The sequence below is a fragment of the Camarhynchus parvulus genome, chromosome 2 (genome assembly GCF_901933205.1).
Source record: "Camarhynchus parvulus chromosome 2, STF_HiC, whole genome shotgun sequence".
Lineage (NCBI taxonomy): Eukaryota > Metazoa > Chordata > Aves > Passeriformes > Thraupidae > Camarhynchus > Camarhynchus parvulus.
In genome coordinates, this window is record NC_044572.1 from 151,256,672 (window position 1) to 151,276,055 (window position 19,384).

Sequence of the window (19,384 nt, forward strand, 5' to 3'; positions counted from 1 at the left end):
TCACCCTCCAGACCCCTGCCATGGGATGGGGAATGGTTTGGGGAATGGCTCTACATTTCACCACCTTTCCTAGACAGATGCCAACACCCCAAAAGCCTTCACCTCCCTTGTGCAAAGCTGTTGTACACTGGGTCTGGTCACAGCCTTTGCTGCTCCCCATCCTCTGTCCCTCTCCTGAGACCAGGGGACCAGCATCTCACTGCTCTTCCATTTGTTCCTCTCATAATTCTTTGCCAGGAGGTTCCAGAAGGGGAACTGACAGCCCAGAGAGGAGCCCGTAAGCCAGGACAGGCCAGAGAGGAGCCCGTGAGCCCAGGATAGCCCAGAGAGGAGCCCGTGAGCCCAGGATAGGCCAGAGAGGAGCCCGTGAGCCAGGACAGCCCAGAGAGGAGCCCGTGAGCCAGGATAGGCCAGAGAGGAGCCCGTGAGCCCAGGACAGCCCAGAGAGGAGCCCGTGAGCCCAGGATAGCCCAGAGAGGAGCCCGTGAGCCAGGACAGGCCAGAGAGGAGCCCGTGAGCCAGGATAGCCCAGAGAGGAGCCCGTGAGCCCAGGACAGCCCAGAGAGGGAGCCCGTGAGCCAGGACAGGCCAGAGAGGAGCCCGTGAGCCCAGGACAGGCCAGAGAGGAGCCCGTGAGCCCAGGATAGCCCAGAGAGGAGCCCATGAGCCCAGGACAGGCCAGAGAGGAGCCCGTGAGCCCAGGACAGGCCAGAGAGGAGCCCGTGAGCCCAGGACAGGCCATGGCAGCAGCTCTGATGCTCCAGGCTGAACAGATGCCACAGCTCTGTGACACAGAAGCACTTTGGGTGGCTCAGGAGGGCACGCACACAGCACCTGCCATCACAGGCAGGATTGCATCCACACAGGCTGAGCAAAACCTCAGTATAAAATCTGCATTTACAATCCTAAAGATGCTCTTCCAAGCTCACAAACCCCAGTGTGTCCCAGCTCCAGGGGTCCAGTGCAGCACGAGGCCAGGCTGTGGCTGCTCAGCAGGGTACACAGAGCTGAGAGCACAGGGCCCAGCAGGTTCTGCTCCGTGGGTGTGTCACAATCACCTCCTCTGCAGACAGACTTACAGCCATGCCCAGCCCCAGCCTGCCCACAACACACACATTTTCCAGCAGCCTGGGAATCTAATCTCCCTGCCTAAAGTACAGCAAGATACTGAGCTACCTGCGAGAAGAGCTGAGAGTCTCTCACTGGTGTCTCCACACCTGAACAGCTTCACACTGAATGCCACAGGCAGCTCAGCTCACCAGGAAGAGACAAGCAGGAAAGACAAACAGAACCCAAAAACACCAGAGCAGGAATTGCTGCTTTCACACAAGAGAACCTGCTCAGGTGTGGATGTTTGTATGTGTTAACAAAACTGAACCAAACCACTCTGGCCTGAATCAAAACTGAGTTTCTGCTTCATAAGGGTTTATTTTATCCACATTTGATGGCAAAATCCATAACATGTCAGTATTCAACAAAAACTTTGAAAGCTAACGACCCACTTCTCAACTTTTTTAATAAATAAACACACAACTCAGTCAACATTCCCTGAAGAGCATCTCTCCAAACACAGGGCAGCCAAACACCTTCTCTCTCTCTGGCACAGGCAGAACTTCAATAACTTTTAAAAATCACACAGTTTCCAAAGGGGATGCACAATAAAGCCTCCTCTGGAGTATCCCTCAGCCCAGTTACTGTCTCCAGGCCATTTCCTTCCCCAGAGGCAGGCTCAAATTCCCACTTGCAGCATCCCAGGCAGAATGGGAACACCACGGCTGGGTTCCTGCTGGATACTGCTCCAGAACTAACCACGAGAGCTCCCCGCTCCCAGCACCCTGCCCTGCTAAAGCAAACCCTGGGGAGGCAGGAGACGCTGGCCCAAGCTGGCAGCAGGGCAGACCTCCATCCTGTGCCCTGCAGGGATCACGGTGGCATGGAGCAGCTTATCCTGGGTGCTCCTGTGGGCAGAGCTCTGCACTGGATAGAACAAAACAGAAGCTGCAAGTGCAGGCTGCGGCCCCAGGTCACAGAATGGGTTGGGATGGAAGGAATCTTACAGACCACCCAGTCCCAGCCCCTTTCCACAGAGGGAGGTACATACGGACAGGTGCTCCTGGCCACGGGCAGGGCCACCTTCCCCTGTCCCAAGCCCTGTCCAACCTGGCCTTGGACACTGCCAGGAATGGATGGGGCAGTCACAACTGCTCCGGGCAGCCTGCGCCAGGGCCTCACCACCCTTCAGGAAATAATCTTTTCCCAATAATGCCTTTAACCCTGCCCTCTGGCAGTGGGAAACCATTCCTCCTTGTCCCAAGTGCCCCTCCATCTCTCCTGGATCCCCTCTGGGCACTGCAACGGGCTCCAGGGTCTCTCCAGAGCTTCTCTTCTTGAGGCCAAACACCTCCAGCCTGTCTGCATGGCAAAGATGCTCCAGCATCATAGTTATGATCATAACTACAAAGCAGTTCTATCGCTTTCTGTTAACTCACCCATCACTTTTTACAGCTTGTTGCCTAGACCAGAGTTTTTAAATTCATGCTGTGCTTGGCTTGGCAGCGGCTGTGACTGTCACAGGGCTGATGACCCGGGTACAGGATCTCCCTGGTGGGCAGGGGACCCCTCTATCCTGCTGACCCGGGTACAGGATCTCCCGGGTGGGCAGGGGACCCCTTTATCCCTGTGACTCGAGTACAGGATCTCCCGGGACAGGCAGGGGATCCCTTTATACCGCTGACCCGGGTACAGGGGACCCATTTATCCCGCTGACTCGGGTACAGGATCTCCCCGGTGGGCAGGGGACCCCTTTATCCCGCTGACCCGGGTACAGGGGACCCCTTTATCCCGCCGGGGGGCAGCCGCGGTGCTGCTCCCGGCCGAGGGGCTCCTCCCCGCCCGGGGGGGCCGCACGGAGCCCCGGGCCCCCTGAAGCGCTCGGGGCCGACCCCGGAGCACGGGGAGGGCCCAGCCGGGCTCAGTGGGGCTCGGCCGGGCTCAAGGGGCGGCGCAGGCCGGGGCAGCGCTCGGAGCGGCGGGGCCGGCACGGCGGGGCTCACCTTGGGCAGCTCCCGGAGCTGGTTGGCGTCCAGCAGCAGCTCCTCCAGCGAGCGGCTGTAGCGGTAGATCTCCTCGGGCACGGCCTGCAGCGAGCAGTGCCGCCGGTCCAGCGCCTCCACGTGCCGGTTGCAGCGCCAGAGCGGCGGCATGCAGCGCAGCATCGCGCCGGGCCGCGCCGCCACAGCACGGGCCGGGCCGGCCGGGAGCGCCCGGGCCGCGCCGCCGCCACGGGAGCACGGGCCGGGCCTGCGGCAGCGCCCGGATGTGCGGGGGCCGGGCCGGGCCGCGCCGGGCCGGGCCGGGCTGCTCCCGCTGCGGCTGCGCCCCCGCCCCGCTCCGCTCCGCTCCGCTCGGCTTCGCCGCCCTGGCCTGCCGCCGCTCCCGGCCGCTCCCGGGCCGCGCCGCCCTCCGCGGGTGCGCCTGGGAAACGGAGTCCGGGGAACAGGAAATGGAGTGCTGGGAACGGGAATGCTGGGAAATGGAGTCCGGGAAACGGGAAATGGAGTCCTGGGAAACGGGAAATGGAGTGCTGGGAAATGGAATGCTGGGAAATAAAGTCCTGAGAAATGGGAAATGGAGTCCTTGGAAAGGGAATGCTGGGAAATGGAGTCCTGGGAAACGGGAAACGGAGAGTCCTGAGAAATGGAGTCCTGGGAAATGGGGAGTCCTGGGAAATGGAATCCTGGGAAATGTAGTCCCGGGAAATGGGAAATAGAGTCCTGGGAAACGGAGTTGGCTCCGCCCCGCAGCTCCGGCGGCGCTGGTGCTGGAAGGGACCCGGCTCTGGGCACATCAGCTCTCGATGTGAAAAATGCGTATTTTATGGTTGGCTTTTTGCAAATATTAAAATTAATATTATATGTGTTATGTTAGAAAGTTATGCTGTATTCTCTTAAGTGTGTGTTAAATATAGTTTTAAGTTATAACATAATGTTAAAATAGAAACTATGCTGTATAAGATACTTTTTTTAAAGAAAGGACTCGCGGTGAGATAGCAGCCACAGGACACCTGAACCTTTCAGAGAAAGAGAATTTATTGCTCCATTATCAGAAGAAATGAACTTCTTCCTGCCTTGCTCAGCCCTGAAGGCACCATCAGGATTCAGAGGAAGAAGCTGACACTGCCCAGACAGAATCCTGTGTTTGAATGGAATTTATGCATCATGGATGAGGTGTATGAATATGCAACAGGCTGTGGCTTTTAAGGGTTAATCCTCTGTTAACGTGGGTCCTTTTTCGGGCTTATTTTGCCCAGAAAGAGGCACCCGGACTGTCCGTAACTCTGTTTTTATTGTCTTATATTGTCCTAATCCAAATTGCCCAGATTATTATTACTCTTATTGTATTGCTATTTTTATAACCATTTTATTACGATTAAACTTTTAAAATTTTAAAAACAAGTGGCAGGTGTTTTTCAGAGAGGAGGAGGGTGTGAGGAAGAGGAAGGAGCCCTGGCACACCCGGGCAGGCGAGGAGGAAGTCAGGGCCCCTTTCCCCCTCTGTCCTGCTCCATCTCCCAGCCCCCACTGTGGAACCCGGCTGGGTGGGATCCCCCTGCAGGGCCCCCCTGTGACCTCAGCTCATCTCCATGGACACGGCTCAAACACACGGAGCCAGCCAGCAGCACGCCTGGGACCCGGGAAAACCTGGCTGCAGGGAAGGTCAGTGCCCTAAAATACCACATTTTATACCCCAACTTCGTCCTTTTCCCATGGGCACTGGGGAATTCTCTGACCCTCACACATCCCCTGCACCAACCCCCCAAAATTCCCCAAATCCCTGCAGCCTGGGCTGGGATTTTACTGGATTTGTTCTGTTTTCCACCCATCTTCTGGAATTTTGCGGGTTTGTTCTCCTTAAGAATTTACATGAGTTTTATTAGGAAATGAGAATCTGAGCCAGCCAGCAGCACACCGGGAGCCGTGGGACCGGGAAAACCTGGCTGCAGGGAAGGTCAGCGCCCTAAAATACCACATTTTATACCCCAACTTCGTCCTTTTCCCACGGGCACTGGGGAATTCTCTGACCCTCACACATCCCCTGCACCAAACCCCCGGAATTCCCCACATCACTGCACCCTGGGCTAGGATTTTACTGGATTCAGTCTGGTTTTCACCCATCTTCTGGAATTTTGTGGTTTTTTCCTTAAGAATTTACATGGGTCGTATTAGGAAATGAGAATTTGTAATTACAAATATTCACTGAAACCATCAGACTTGTCAGACTCCAGCTCTAAATCCTGAAAATTCCAGCATTCTACACTGGAATAAATAGTTCAGAAATTCAGCCAGTCCTGAAATTAATGCTTTAAAAGTGTTTAAAAACCTGAATCTCACTAAATTAATGCTGACAAATATATTTTTTTAAAAGAGAATCTCCTGAAATTGGGATGTGAGATACTGGTTTTGGACAGGAGATACTGGTTTGGGATGCAGCTGCCTTTTCAAACACTGGAATCAGTGAGGGAGCAACGGGGCAGAATTGCACTTCTTCCTCCAAACTGCAGGAATATCCCAACACTACATGGCAAATAAAGAGAAATCTTTAAAAATGTGCATTTTTGTTTCTCTCCTGAGGCAAATCAGGATGGGAAATGCAAATCCAGGAATGGCACCAAACAGTTTTGGGTCAAACATTTGAGCTGCTGGAGGACCCAGTTGGAAACACAAGAACAGGACTGGGGCAAAAACTCTGAGGTGCTGTTTTTTCCTTCTGTGTCAGTTTTTCACCGTTTGAGGGGATATGGCATCCAAAACAAAGAAGAGCAAGGATGAAGAGGCACCCCAAGAAAGCAGCGACACGGAGGACCCCGTCCGGGAGAGGAAGCTGTACCTGCAGGAGGAATGCAGGATCATCTCACAACACCTGGACACCTACATGGGCAGGGCGGAGCAGCTCCTGCAGGGCACCAAACAGCTGGAGAAGGAAGCCCAGCGCACCCAGGAGCAGAGCCAGTCCTACCTGTGCTGCGGAGCAAAGCTCAGCCAGGACCCCCCGGGCATGGTCATCACCCTGAGCGACCAGAACCGCCAAGACCTGGCCCAGATCCAGGCGCAGAAGGAGGAGCTGGTGCCGCGCTATGCCGGCAAGGAGCAGGAGGTGCGGGGCGCCCTGGAGGACACGGAGGCCGAGGCCTCGCACCTGGACACGGAGCTGCAGCAGCTGGAGCCCTACAAGGAGCAGAAGGTGCAGGCGGAGAAGAGGGTGAAGGCGCTGGAGAAGGAGCTGCGGGTGACCAGGATCCGCTGCGCCGAGGAGACCCACGCCGTGAGGAGCAAGTTCCTGCAGGACAAGGCCGAGTGCGAGCAGCAGTTCCACCGCAGGATGCAGCAGCTCACCTGGGGCGCGCAGGAGGTGGCCATGAGGGCCCTGATCCAGCACGTGGAGCAGGTGAAGGCTGAGAACAGGCTCCTGCGCCACGAGCTGCTGGGCCTCCTGCAGCACTGCCAGCTCCTCAGGGACACCAGGATCCAGCTGCAGGACCAGCAGGAGCAGCTGCTCCGGGAGAACCGCTGCCTCCAGCTCACGCCAGCGCGGCGCCGCAGGAACAGCCTGCCCTGCTTGCCCGTCAGGGCCAGCCACTGACCCCAAACCACCCAAACCACCCCAAACCACCTGGCCCTGACCTGCCAGAGCCAAACAGAGAGGCAACCAAACCCTTCTGGCAGTAGGAGCACTGAAGGCTTAAAGCTCTTGTCACAAGGATCCATCAAATACATTTATGGACCATAAATCCATACTGACACAGATCCATGCTGATGTTCTCCTTCTGTCCCAGGGAGGAGGTGGCTGCCCCGGCCCTGGAAGGGCTCAAGGCCAGGGTAGGATGGGGTTTGGAGCAGCCTTGTCTGGTGGGAGGTGTCCCTGCCCGTGGCAGTGGGGTGAGATTTTCCAGAATTCCATGAATTGACGCTTCTCAGCACAAATGGCTCCTGCAGGAGTGACCTGTGCCTGCAGCAGCAGCTCTTGGGCTCTGCAGGAGGGAGGTCCCAGGGACCCTCCCCAGGAGCTCTGATGCCATTGGGAACAGGTGGGATCGAGCTGGAGCTCTGCTCCAGGCTCTGTCTGAGCTCCAGGTGGGAATTGTTGGACCAACAGAGGCTTCCCTGCTCACTCCCCACAAAATGGCCAGGGAAAAGCCTGGGAATCAGCTCACACACACACAAACCCTAAAACAACACTCATGGCTGTAAACTGAGGTGATTTCAGCCACCACCGGGTTTGGCTGCAGCTGAAGGTCTCTGGAGCATGGCATCCTCAAATCCCAGCATCCCAAAATCCCTGCAACCCCAAATCCCTGCACCCCAAATCCCTGAATCCCAAAATCCCAGCATCCCAAACCCCAGCTTCTGTAGGCACAGCATCCCCAAATCCCTGTATCCCAAAATCCCGGCATCCTCAAATCCCAGCATCCCAAAATCCCTGCAACCCCAAATCCCTGCACCCCAAATCCCTGCACCCCAAATCCCTGAATCCCAAAATCCCAGCATCCCAAACCTCAGCTTCTGTAGGCACAGCATCCCCAAATCCCTGCATCCCAAAATCCCGGCATCCCAAAATCCCAGCATTCCAAAATCCTTGCAACCCCAAATCCCTGCACCCCAAATCCCTGCATCTCAAAATCCCAGCATCCCCAAATCCCTGCATCCCCAAATCCCAGCTGCTGCAGACACAGCATCCCAAAATCTCTGCATCCCAAAAGCCCAGCATCCCAAAAGCCCAGCATCCCCAAATCCCAGCACACCCAAATCCCAAAATCCCTAAAGCCCAGGTGCTGAAGACACAGTATCCCCAAATCCCATCATCCCCAATCCCTTCATCCCAAAATCCCAGCATCCTAAAACCCCAGCATCCCCAAATCCCAGCATCCCAACATGCCAGCATCCCCAAATCCCTGCATCCCAAAATCCCTGTGTCCCAACATCCCAGCATCCCAAAATCCCTGCATCCCAAACCCTAGCTGCTGCAGACACAGCATCCCAAAATCCCAGCATCCCCACATCCTTGCATCCTAAAATCCCGTCATCCCAACATCCCCAAATCCCAGCATCCCAATATCCCAGCATCCCAAACCCCAGCTGCTGCAGACACAGCATCCCCACATCCTCACTCCATCCTGCCAGGGGCACAAGCTGGAATCATCAGGTAGGAATATTTCATGTGCAGTGATGAAAAACCTCAGAACTGTGTTTTGCTTGAAATTCCTTCACTGAAATAACACCTCTGCCAAGAGTTCTTCACGGAAAACCAGGCCCTGCCAGCTGACAGAACTTCCAGTAACTTAAAATATTTAAATCCCAGTAATCATTTAAAAGATACAGACAAAGTGATTCCACAACTCCTGGGGTTACCCCAGCTGTAATGTGTGTAATTTGAATAGAAGAATTTGAATAGAAGATGTATAATCTGAATAGAAGCATGTAATATCACATGGTGGAAAACTTAGAATTCAAGGTTTAAAGATTTTAAGTTTGCAAACTTCAATTCCCAGAAGAACTAAAGCTCAGCAGCACAGCTAAGGAATCCTTCTCACGCTTGACAAAAAACCTGCATAGATTTTAAAATCTGCAGTAAATAAGGCAAATTCTAAACATTTCCCTCTCACTATTGCTTCCTCCCACACAGAGCTCCCTGCCCTGCTGAGGGCCAGGATCAGCTGCATCCACAACTCATGGAAATGTCATTTTAGCTCTGCAATAACTCAGGAATTTCCTTATGGCTGAAATTTTTAACCCCCCAATAATGAAAAGAGACAATTTACAAAAACAATTCAGTTTTCCAGCATGTGGTGACATATTCCCAGATGTGAACCGCTGGCACTGCCACAAACAGCTTATATTGCCATTTAAGATTTGTGGCACACGAGAGGCTTGAGGTCACTTAAAGAACCACCAGCAAAGGCATCAGCAAAAGGAGGTTTGAAATAAAAGCAAAAGCACGATGAGATCCGTGGGCAAAGCTCACTCAGTGGTTAAAGCACACAGAGACAAAAATTTAACACTGGTCAATCTAAAGCTAGAATCACCCTGGCCTGACTTATCTCAGATCTAAAGGGTGAATGTGAAAAACGCCAATCACTTGTTTCTAAAATATTAAAAGTTTAATATTAACAAAATGGTTATAAAAATTGCAATATAATTAGAATAACAAAAATTTGGACAATTAGGACAATATGAGACAATAGAAACAAAGAGTTACAGACAGTCCAGGTACCTCTTTCTGGGCAAAATAAGCCCAAAAAAGGCCCCACATTAACAGAGGATTAACCTTTAAAAGCAATAACCTGTTGCATATTCATACACCTCATCCATGATGCATAAATTCCATTCAAACACAGGATTCTGTCTCGTCAGTATCAGCTTCTTCCTCTGAATCCTGACGGCATCCTCAGGGCTGAGCGAGGCAGGAAGAAGTTAGTTTCTTCTGATAACAGAGCAATAAACTCTCTTCTCTGAAAGATTCAGGTGTCCTGTGGCTGCTGTCTTGCTCTAAGTCCTTTCTTTAAAAAAACCATCTTACACATCATAGTTTCTATTTTAACATTTTGTTATGACCTAAAACTATATTTAACACACTACTTAAGAAAATTAACACAGCATAACTTTCTAACACAACACATATAATAATTATTTTAATATTTGCAAAAAGCCAATCACAAAATACACGTTTTTCACAGTGAAGGATCCCAAGGGAACACCCCTGGTGCGTTTGCTGCACACAGTCACACCGCAAACAGAGAGCTGAGGAGCTGGCAGTGATGGTATAGGGATAAAATATTTCTAAAATCAAGGAATATTCAGGGGAGTTAGAAAGGAAGGATAGGCCTGGGAAAATGTTATGCTGTACCTGTATAACCATTTAATGACTATGATAAGTGATATGATTGTTAGATGTGATGATGGTTTGGCAATTGGATATAATTATTGTTAAATCGTAACAAGAATCATGAGAAATGATGTTGGAGGGGTTTGATGGAAATTTAAAAAAATCCATGCTTGGATGAAATCAATGTATACAATAGAAAAATATAAGTTGAATAATTAATATGTAGTTATATAACAATAAATGTATAAAAATGTGTCCATTCCTGTGAAAAGGCTCCAGGAGGTGTTTGCAGGTCACAGGAGAGAGGGTGGGCTTTGGGCATGGTCGTTTTCCATACCGGCTGCAATTCGGGACAGGAGCTCTCTCTGGAAGTTCTACGCGGAAAATGTTCCACTTGGGTTGTTCTTCAGGCAAGAAAAATGAGTTTCCAGGGCTGTATGTTAAAGGAGGAGCTTGTTATCCATCCAGCAGCAATTCCTAGGAGCAGACAGTGTTCCTGATAAGCTCGGGAAGAGCTCGGCACAGGTGCTACTCGTTGGGGTCTGATGGCATTTCTGAGATTTTAAAGCAGTCCCAGGCTCGGGGAGAGAAGCAGCACCACCAATTTATTGATGGAAAACCCCTGATTGGTTCGCTCAGGAATTTTTTTCCTTTCAAATCAGGGATTTTCCCTCTTTACCCGCTCGTCTCTTGGAGTTGTGGTTCGGGAATTGTCCACCGGAGGGCAGCAGCGAGCGTGGGAAATCAGCGGCACTGCGCATGCGCGGCTCCCAGCTGCAGTTCCGGGTGCCAACAGCAGGCGGCAGCACGAGCTGCCGGCGCTGCCAAGCGCCCGCCCCGCCCCATCGCGGCCCCGGGGGCTCTGCAATGGTTTGGGATGGAGCGACCTTAAAGCCCGTCCTGTGCCAGCCCTGCCATGGGCAGGGACACCTTCCCCTGGTCTGGGCTGCTCCAGGCACTGCCCAACCTGGCCTTGGGATGGGGCAGTCACAGCTTCTCTGGGCAGCCTGTGCCAGGGCATCACCACTGCCAAAGGGAAGGATTTTATAGGAAAGATGGGTGGTGATGTCTTTGAAAAATGACTCAGAGGGTTGGGGGTCTTTAGGAGAAATTGTTGTCAGTGTCTTCAGAATGGTTCTTGACATCTGTGCGTGAGAAGACATGAAGCTTGTCACAGAACCCTGGTGGTTTGACCAGAAAGTTTGAATCACAGAATCACAGAATTTCTAGGTTGGAAGAGACCTTTAAGATCATCGAGTCCAACCCATCTTCTAACACCTCAACTAGATCATGGCACCAAGTGCCAGATCCAGTCTTTTTTTAAACACATCGAGGGATGGTGACTCCACCATCTCCCTGGGTAGATGATTCCAGTATTTGATCACTCTTTCTGTGAAAAACTTCCTCCTTAATTCTAGCCTGTATCTCCCCTGGCACAGCTTGAGACTGTGTCCTCTTGTTCTGTCTGTTGTTGCCCGGAGAAAGAGACCGACCCCAGCTCACCACAGCCACCCTTCAGGAAGCTGAAGAGAGTGATAAGGTCACCTCTGAGTCTCCTTTTCTCCAGGCTGAACAACCCCAGCTCCCTCAGTCGTTCTTCATATGGCTTGTGTTCCAAGCCCCTCACCAGCCTCGATGCTCTTCTTTGGACACGCTCAAGCATCTCAGCGTCCCTCCTAAACTGAGGGGCCCAGAATTGGATGCAATACTCATGTGGCCTCACCAGTGCTGAGTACAGGGGCAGGATGACCTCCCTGCTCCTGCTGGCCACACCATTCCTGATTCTGGCCAGGATGCCACTGGCCTTCTTGGCCACCTGGGCACACTGCTGGCTCATGTTCAGCCGGATGTCAACCAGCACCCCCAGGTCCCTTTCCACCTGAACACTGTCCAGCCACACCGTCCCCAGCCTATAATGTTGCAGGGGGTTATTGTGGCCAAAGTGCAGCACTCGGCACTTGGACTTATTGAACTTCATCCCATTAGATTCTGCCCATCCATCCAACCGTTCCAAGTCCCTCTGCAAAGCCCTCTGTCCCCCTAATAGATCGACACATGCTCCCAGCTTAGTGTCATCTGCAAATTTGCTAATGAAAGACTCTAAACCCTCATCCATGTCATCAATAAAAATATTAAACAGAACTGGCCCCAGCACAGACCCCTGAGGGACACCACTGGTGCCTGGCCGCCAGCTGGATGCAGCACCATTCACCACCACTCTCTGGGCCCGGCCATGCAGCCAGTTCCTAACCCAGCAAAGAGTGCTCCTGTCCAAGCCACGGGCTGCCAGCTTGTCTAGGAGTGTGCTGTGGGAGACAGTGTCAAAGGCCTTGCTGAAATCCAAATAAACAACATCTACAGCCTTCCCTGCATCCACTAGGCGGGTTACCTGGCCATAAAAGGTGACCAGGTTGGTTAAACATGACCTACCCCTCCTAAATCCATGCTGACTGGGTCTGATACCCTGGCCATCCTGTAAATTCTTTGTGATGGCACTTAATATAAACTGTTCCATTATTTTGCCAGGTACCGAGGTCAGGCTGACTGGTCTATAAGTACCAGGATCTTTCTTTGCACCCTTTTTGTGAATGGGTATCACATTGGCCAGCTTCCAGTCATCCAGAACCTCACCAGTGAACGTGTCCTGATCTTTTGGCTAATAAAAGAATTGGGTCTCCACAAAGTCTATTCCATACCCCAGACACCCTGAACTTCTGAGCTTTGGGAGAAAATGACAGCTTCAAGGGGGATGTGGGGTAGGGGGTTTGGGACAGCTGCACCATCCTGGTACCTCAGTGTCCTGGTTTAAGAGGAAGTGAGTTTTTTGGGGTGCTGTGGTCAAATCAATAGGTGGTCAGATTTGAATATTGGCACCTGGTGCGGCCACTGAGGACATGGATACACCTCTGAGAACACAGGGGGTTAAAAGCAGAGATCTCCCAGGAAAACTTTTTCTTGGGTTCCGGCGGTGAAACAGGTCAGACCTCCCCTGCCCGTCGGCCATGGGCTGGGCAGGGGAAGCCATGCAGCCAGGTGAGGTGAGCCAGGGCCCTGAGGATGGAAGGGTGGAGGAGCACCAAGAGGCATCGGGCAGCCACCCCCCCCCTTCCATCCACCCAGGAGAGGGAGAGAGAGAGAGACAGTGTCTGTGCTTGTGCCACCTTGAAATTTGATAGCACAGCCGGCCGAGAAGGAGAAGGGGGGGAGTAGCTAGAAGGTGCCCGGCAGGGCAGCGTGGGAGTTCTGGACAGGCAGAGCCTGAGATTTTTAACCCTTTTCTTGGATGATGGAAACCTTACAAATGCTGATCCTCCTGGAGTTGAATGAGAAGAGAAATAGAGATGAGATAAGAGAAAATGGGCCACGAGAGAAGTTGAGAAGAATCTTGGGTGAGAGAAGGTGATGGAGTGGCCTTTGGCTGGACTTTTCTTGTATAGCCATGGACAGAACCATTTTTTCCTGTGACACAGAGACTGCATTTGGAGGAAGGCAATGCCTTAGAGCCAAGAGAGTGCAGTGATGTTATGTGAAGGAGTGCGTGAACAGAGGCGACGGGTGAGGAGGGTGGTGTCCCCTGTCTTCAGTGAAGAAAAAGATCTCTGTTCTCGACACCACTTGGCCCCAGGGGGTGAATTTGGGGGGGACTGATGTCCTGAAAGTGAGAGACTGTTGCTTTTATGGAACTGGGCAAAGCATCCTTAAAAAGAGAACCCTAGAAGCAGCCCTGGTCCATGCACAGTAGTGAGAGCACTGGGCATGGAAGGAAGATGTCACGATGGCAAATTATCTCCAGGCGGTGCCACGTGTGACATGGAAACACAAGAGGTTTCAACTGTGTTTCCAGGGGAAGCCTGTGGCACAAGAGGGACTCCTCTCTTCTTGATGAATTGAGAGTTGATTATCTGAAGTGTGGTGAGGGACTGAGAGTTGATTACCTGAGGGGTGCTAACTGAATTGAGAATCCAAGGTTTTGTCTTACTGTGATGTGTTGGAAATTGGGGGGATGTGGAGGAATATTTTTGGAAGGTTTTCATTCTGAGTTCTGTGTTTCTTTTACATATTGTAAGTTAATAAAGTTTTTTTTCCTTTATTCCTAAGCTGGAGCCTGCTTTGCACTATTTCTGGTCACATCTCAGTGTAGACACTAGGGAGAATGTATTTTCATGGGGGTACTGGCATTGCGCCAGCGTCAAACCATGACAGGGATCTCAAACTTTCTATTCTCTCTCTTATTGCTCACCCCTCAGGTCCCCAGTCCCACCGTCTCATGTTCCCCCAGGTTCCCCCCAGTCCCACTCCCCACTGCTCACTGAGTTGCAGTCACACCTCAGATACCACCTGGGGTCCCCTATCAGATGCCATCTGCGGAGGATCAGCAATGGGACATCACGCCATGATCAATATGATCAAGTGAAGTCAAATTTACTGCAAGAACAAACTGCATTTATTCTTTGTTCTACTGTTCACGAGCCTCAGGCTAATGCATGATTGGTTCAGGCTATCTGTGCACGCATCTCAAGCCTTCAGCTGATTGGTCAGTCTTCTTTCTTCATGCGTCTCAAGCCTTCAGCTCATTGGTCAGTCTTCTTTCTTCATGCGTCTCACTGTGGTTTATTGTTTTGCCTTCATGTGCTCTGCTGTGGTTTTTTGCTCCGTCTTCTTAGCATGCCCCACATCCTGGACTTGTTTTTCTCCTGAGCAGGCTCTTCCTGTTTTTGAGCTATCGGCGACAATGTGAAATTCTACTCAGACCCTATAAAGACTGGCTTGGGCACTGTGTCCATTTTCCTGCAAAAATCCCTCAACAGACATCCCTGCAGGCACCTTGAGCCTGGGGATGATCTCTTGGGGGAGTGCCTGGGTGACTTCCCTGGCCTTGTTGGTGTGGCAGGAGAAGTTCTGGAGCCCCAAAAAAGGAATCCACCAACACCAGGAGACACCTGAGCCCATGTTGGTGTGGTAGCTCAGAAAATTCACTTGCCAGTAATCCCCAGGAGTGTTTCCTCTTTCAGTGATGCCTGGAGGGGATGGTTTTGAATTCAAAGGGTTCTTTTGAAAGCACATCAGGCATTGCTCTGTAACAGGCCTGACAATTTTGTCCTAAAGACACTGAGGATCTGGGGCCGCAGACCTGTCCCCATCTCATCAAATCCCCAGATCTTTGCTGGTGCTTTTCTCCTTTACAAATTGCAGCATCAGCTGGGGAGGGCTGACCTGGTTATTGAGAGTTACCTCTCACCCACCCACCCACCCACCCTCTTTATTGCGAGCTTTTAGATAAGCAGCCAATTTTCAATCTGCCCAACTCTATCCAGGCCTCACCTCTGGCAGTGAAATTCCTTGCTCAGGAATTAACACCAGGATGCTTTGTTGTGGAACCTCTCGTGTAGCTTTATTGCAAGTCTATTTCCCAGATGGATTTTTCAATCCCTAAGCTGATGTGCCCTGGACTGTAACACGCTCACTTCTTTGAAAAAGTTTTCTGAGAAAACTCATTTTTAGAACTCTCCAGGACCATAAAAGGTTTCCAGAAAGAGGAGGAGCCATGCAAATTATTGCTAGGAAAGATGCCGTTTCTGTACTAGGTGAGGGACACAGTATAATGAATATTCGCAATTGTGGTGGATAAAGACCCTGTGGCAAAGTCCGTACTGAGCTGCAGGACCAGGAGAGATCTGCTGTGAGTCTGAGCCGATAAAGAACTCTGGCTTCCTGATACCTCCAGATCCATCTGGGACTTCACTCCGGTTGATTTTGGTATAGGGGCTGGGGGGACCCCTGGGGACACTTGAGGGGGGCACGGGATTGAGGGATTGGAATTGCGGACATGGGGGGACACTGGGGGAGTCACAGGCCTGGGACTGGGGTAATGGGGGCTCTGGGGGAAAATGAGGGGGGACATGGGATGGTGGGAGTGGGATTGGGGTCATGGGGGGGCCTGAAAGACACTGTGGGGGCAGAGGGTGATGCCTGGATTTGGGTTGAGGTCCTGGGGTGACACCGAAGAGATTGGGGACAGGAGTGGGATTGGGGTATGGGGATGAGCCGAGGGAGACACTGAGGGGCTCAGGGAGTGACCCCAGGATTTGGGTTGGGATCCTGCTGGAGCTGAGGGGACTTGTAGCCATGGGAGTAGGATTCAGCTTATGGGGGTCCTGGAGGACATGGATTGGAATTGGGGTCTCTGGGGCTGGGGGGCATGGGGGAGGCACAAGTAACCCCAGGATTTGGGATCAGGGACCCCAGACATGCCCAGGAGTCTGCTGGCCAGGAGTGCCTCCCTTCCCTCTGGGCTGACCCCACTCCCCTCCCCAGTTCCTCACTGAGGAACCCTCCCTGTGCCTCCCCCATGTCCCTTCTTTGTCCTCCAGTGTCCCACCCTCGTCCCTGTGGCCTCTCCCCACCATGGCCCCCCTGGCTCAGACCCTGGCACTGCTGGCAATGGCCATGGCCACCACAGCTGTTGATGTGATCCCCCTGGACATGGCCCCGGACTCCTTTGATGACCAGTACCAGGGCTGTGGCCCTGCCATGAAGGAGGCATTGCTGGCCCTCAGCGGGTTGGAGTTCAAGCAGAACAAGAAGTTTGCTGAGGTTTGGGTAAAGGCTGCAGCCGAGTGGCGGAGTTGGGGCCCCCCTGTGTCCCCTCTGTCCCCAGACCAGGCCACCGCCATCATAGCCTTCACAATGACTGACCACCAGCATGTTCAATGATGCTGTGCACATGGTTGGGCGTTCCCAAGGAATACCGGGACAACTTCCACTTCAAAACGCTGCATTTCCTGCTGACCGATGCCCTGGCCACTCTGAGGGACGCTCAGAAAGGGCAGTGTTGGGATGCGTTCCTGAAGGCGTGTGAAACCCCGTTGGAGGCACAGCTCGGTGACACCGTTCGGTTCGGTCTATTCGTGCCGGTGTTCCCAAGCAAACCAATTGGCGAGTGCTCTAGTTCCACAATGCTAGAGCTGCACACGTGCCATGGTGTGGAAATCCAGATTTTCACCGAACACCCAGAAGTTAAGATTGTGCTGATCCCACCCTTTGAGACCTTCAAGGTCACCCAATACACTCGGGAAGGGGACAAGAAACAGATCCAGTTCCGCTCCACTGGGACCTTCAGCAAATACAACTGCGAGTGGCTGGGAGCTGTCACTTCAGGTGACAGCCTGGGGGAACGGGGACACCCATGATAAGGCACAGGGGATAATGGCACTCACTGGGGATGGGGGACAGGGACACCCATAGTGTGTGGGGGGACAAGGATACCCTGGTCTGGGGGACACCAAGTTTGGGGACGCTCATTGTGGGCACAGGGATGGGAACACACATGACGGGGAACAGGGATAGGGACCCCCACTTCTGGGAGGGAGCAGGGACAGGAACACACATGCCAGGGGACAAGGGACAGGGACAGAGACAGGGACCCCCCATGGTACCAACCCTGTCTCTCTCTGATAAAGACAGTGCTGTGGGGATGGATGCTGTGTACAGAACATGGGTGGGTCAGGACGTCCCCATGGCACTCCCTGAAACCCTGTAACCCCCCTGTAACCCCCTGAAACCCCCCATGGCAATCCCTGACTCCCCTTGACCTCTGTCACCCCTAAGCCTACAATGACTCCCCTGACCTCCCTGGCCCCCGTAACCCCTTGTGTTCCCCCCTGACACCTTGTCACCTGTCACCTCATGGCCCTCATCTTGCCTGTTACCCCTAACCCCCCATTATGGCCATGCCTGACCCCCTCACTCCCCTGATGGTCCCCCTGATGCCCCTCTTTGTCCTCCAGATGGGAGCATCCTCAGGGCCCCCTTCCACCTCGGAGGACTCCTCATGACCACCACAGCCCTGGCAGTGGCCACTAGGATTGTCTGAGCCACGAGGCTACCAAGGCCACCAAGGTCACTGTGGTCATTGTGGCAACTGTGGCCACCATGATCACCAAGACACCCTCAGCCACAAGGCTACCACAGCCACCCTGGCCAGTGTGGCAACCAAGGTCATTGTGCAAACAATTCCATTAAACTATTCTACCAAAACAATTCCATTAAAGAATTCTGAAAAAGCCAGCAAGAAGGGACCATTCTTAAGCAGGGCTCGATGTCACTCCACACACCAACTCAAGGGACTGTCTCTTTCCCTCAACCTCCAGGAGGATCCTTGGGGAGCATCCACTTCCTAAAGGAGGAATGTCACACACATTTCATTGCAAGCAGGAATAGGGGAGAGGAATCTCTGTCTGAGAGGGGACTGGACATTCCCAGGGTCAGCTGATGGATGGCCATGGCCAGCTCTGGTGCTTCATCCTCTGTTCTCAACTTGGGGTCTGGGGATTCGGGCTGGTTTTAGCCCAATTCAGCACCAAAATGAGCACAAGACAAGTCTCAATGCAGCCATGATGGCCACAAATGGGGCATTGACCCTTGGGCACATTCCAGACAGAGCATCCTGCCACATCCTGCACTTCAGGGGGACGTTAAAAGCTGGAAATTGGGAGGTTCAAGAGGGCAAGGGCAGGTCGTGTCCCTAGGGAGGGATTGTCCCCAGTGCCCATCGTGGCAGGACGGGACCTGCTGGGACAGCTCTGGAAAATGACCTGGGTGTTGGTGGGTGACCAGTGGAGCTGGCTGTGTGGCCTGGGGCCAGGGGGGATCCAGAGGGTGTTGGGAAGAGTGAGCCCAGGAGGTCAGGGAGTGATCGTGCCCAGGGAGGCACATCAGGAGTGCTGCGTCCAGCTCTGTCCAGTGCTGTGTCCTGTTCTGTAGTGCTCTGAACCCAATCCTGTGCTCAGAGATGACACTGTGTGAGCTGGGAGGTGTAGCGGTAAGGGGTGACTTGGTTTCAAAGAATACAGCACCGCAACCCAACTCCCTCATGGGTCATTCGGGCCAGTGACACACGCAGACACCAATGAGGTGGACGGTCAAAGGCGTTTATTCTTACATCTCAGGGGGTTATATAGGTAGGGGTACACTACGTAAGGCAGGGGGTCGTGCAGTGTTCTCTCTAAGACCAAATAAGGAGAAAAAGGTTACTGGCATCTCTATGTTAAGGGGGTACTAGTTTGGCTACATTCCAAAGGTGATTGTTATCGGGGACAGAGGGAGGAGAGAGGTTTCTGCATCTCCGCGTGACATCGCGATGTCTTGCGAAACGCCTGTCCCTGCCTGCTACAGCAATTTTTTTTTCTCCTTCAATTTCATTTCCTTTGATGGTATCTCTGTTCCAGAGTGTAGGGAAGTCCTTCTTCTGTGTTTTGGCCTTCAGCGGGGATCAATTTTGGCAAGCTTTGCTCCATTGTCCCTGCACTTGTTGGCATTCAGGCCTTGACATGGCTTTTAACTCTAGGCAATTTTCTGGTTTTGTCTGAAGTATCCATGCCCTGTCGCTGATATCTTCCCCATGATGTTTTGTCTAACTCCTTGATTTTTCAACATCTGTGAGGTTAGTTTTGGCCTGGTTTGGTCCTTTGCACTGCAGCAGATGTAATCCTGGTCCATTTTCTTG

The 19,384-nt window shown here is 52.6% G+C and overlaps 3 protein-coding genes across 3 annotated transcripts in view; 2 read left to right on the forward strand and 1 right to left on the reverse strand.

Annotated features, from left to right (window-relative positions):
- The window catches only part of SCRIB (scribble planar cell polarity protein), a 127,572-nt gene extending 124,357 nt beyond the window's left edge, over window positions 1–3,215 (reverse strand). The window contains 1 exon segment of the mRNA XM_030970808.1: window positions 3,054–3,215. Within this exon segment, the coding sequence (XP_030826668.1) occupies window positions 3,054–3,215 (162 nt within the window).
- Window positions 3,216–4,692: 1,477 nt separating this feature from the next.
- Window positions 4,693–6,639, forward strand: CCDC166 (coiled-coil domain containing 166). The gene is made up of 2 exons (XM_030964793.1): window positions 4,693–4,715; window positions 5,776–6,639. Exon 2 carries the CDS (start codon window positions 5,797–5,799, stop codon window positions 6,637–6,639), a length of 843 nt encoding a protein of 280 aa, XP_030820653.1. The 5' UTR covers window positions 4,693–4,715; window positions 5,776–5,796.
- A 9,645-nt stretch (window positions 6,640–16,284) lies between these two features.
- On the forward strand, window positions 16,285–17,069 carry LOC115912988 (erythroblast NAD(P)(+)--arginine ADP-ribosyltransferase-like). Its single transcript, XM_030964806.1, is given in 3 exon segments — window positions 16,285–16,463; window positions 16,582–16,617; window positions 16,619–17,069. Coding segments are annotated over 3 exon segments (666 nt in total).
- The last annotated feature ends 2,315 nt before the right edge of the window (window positions 17,070–19,384 follow it).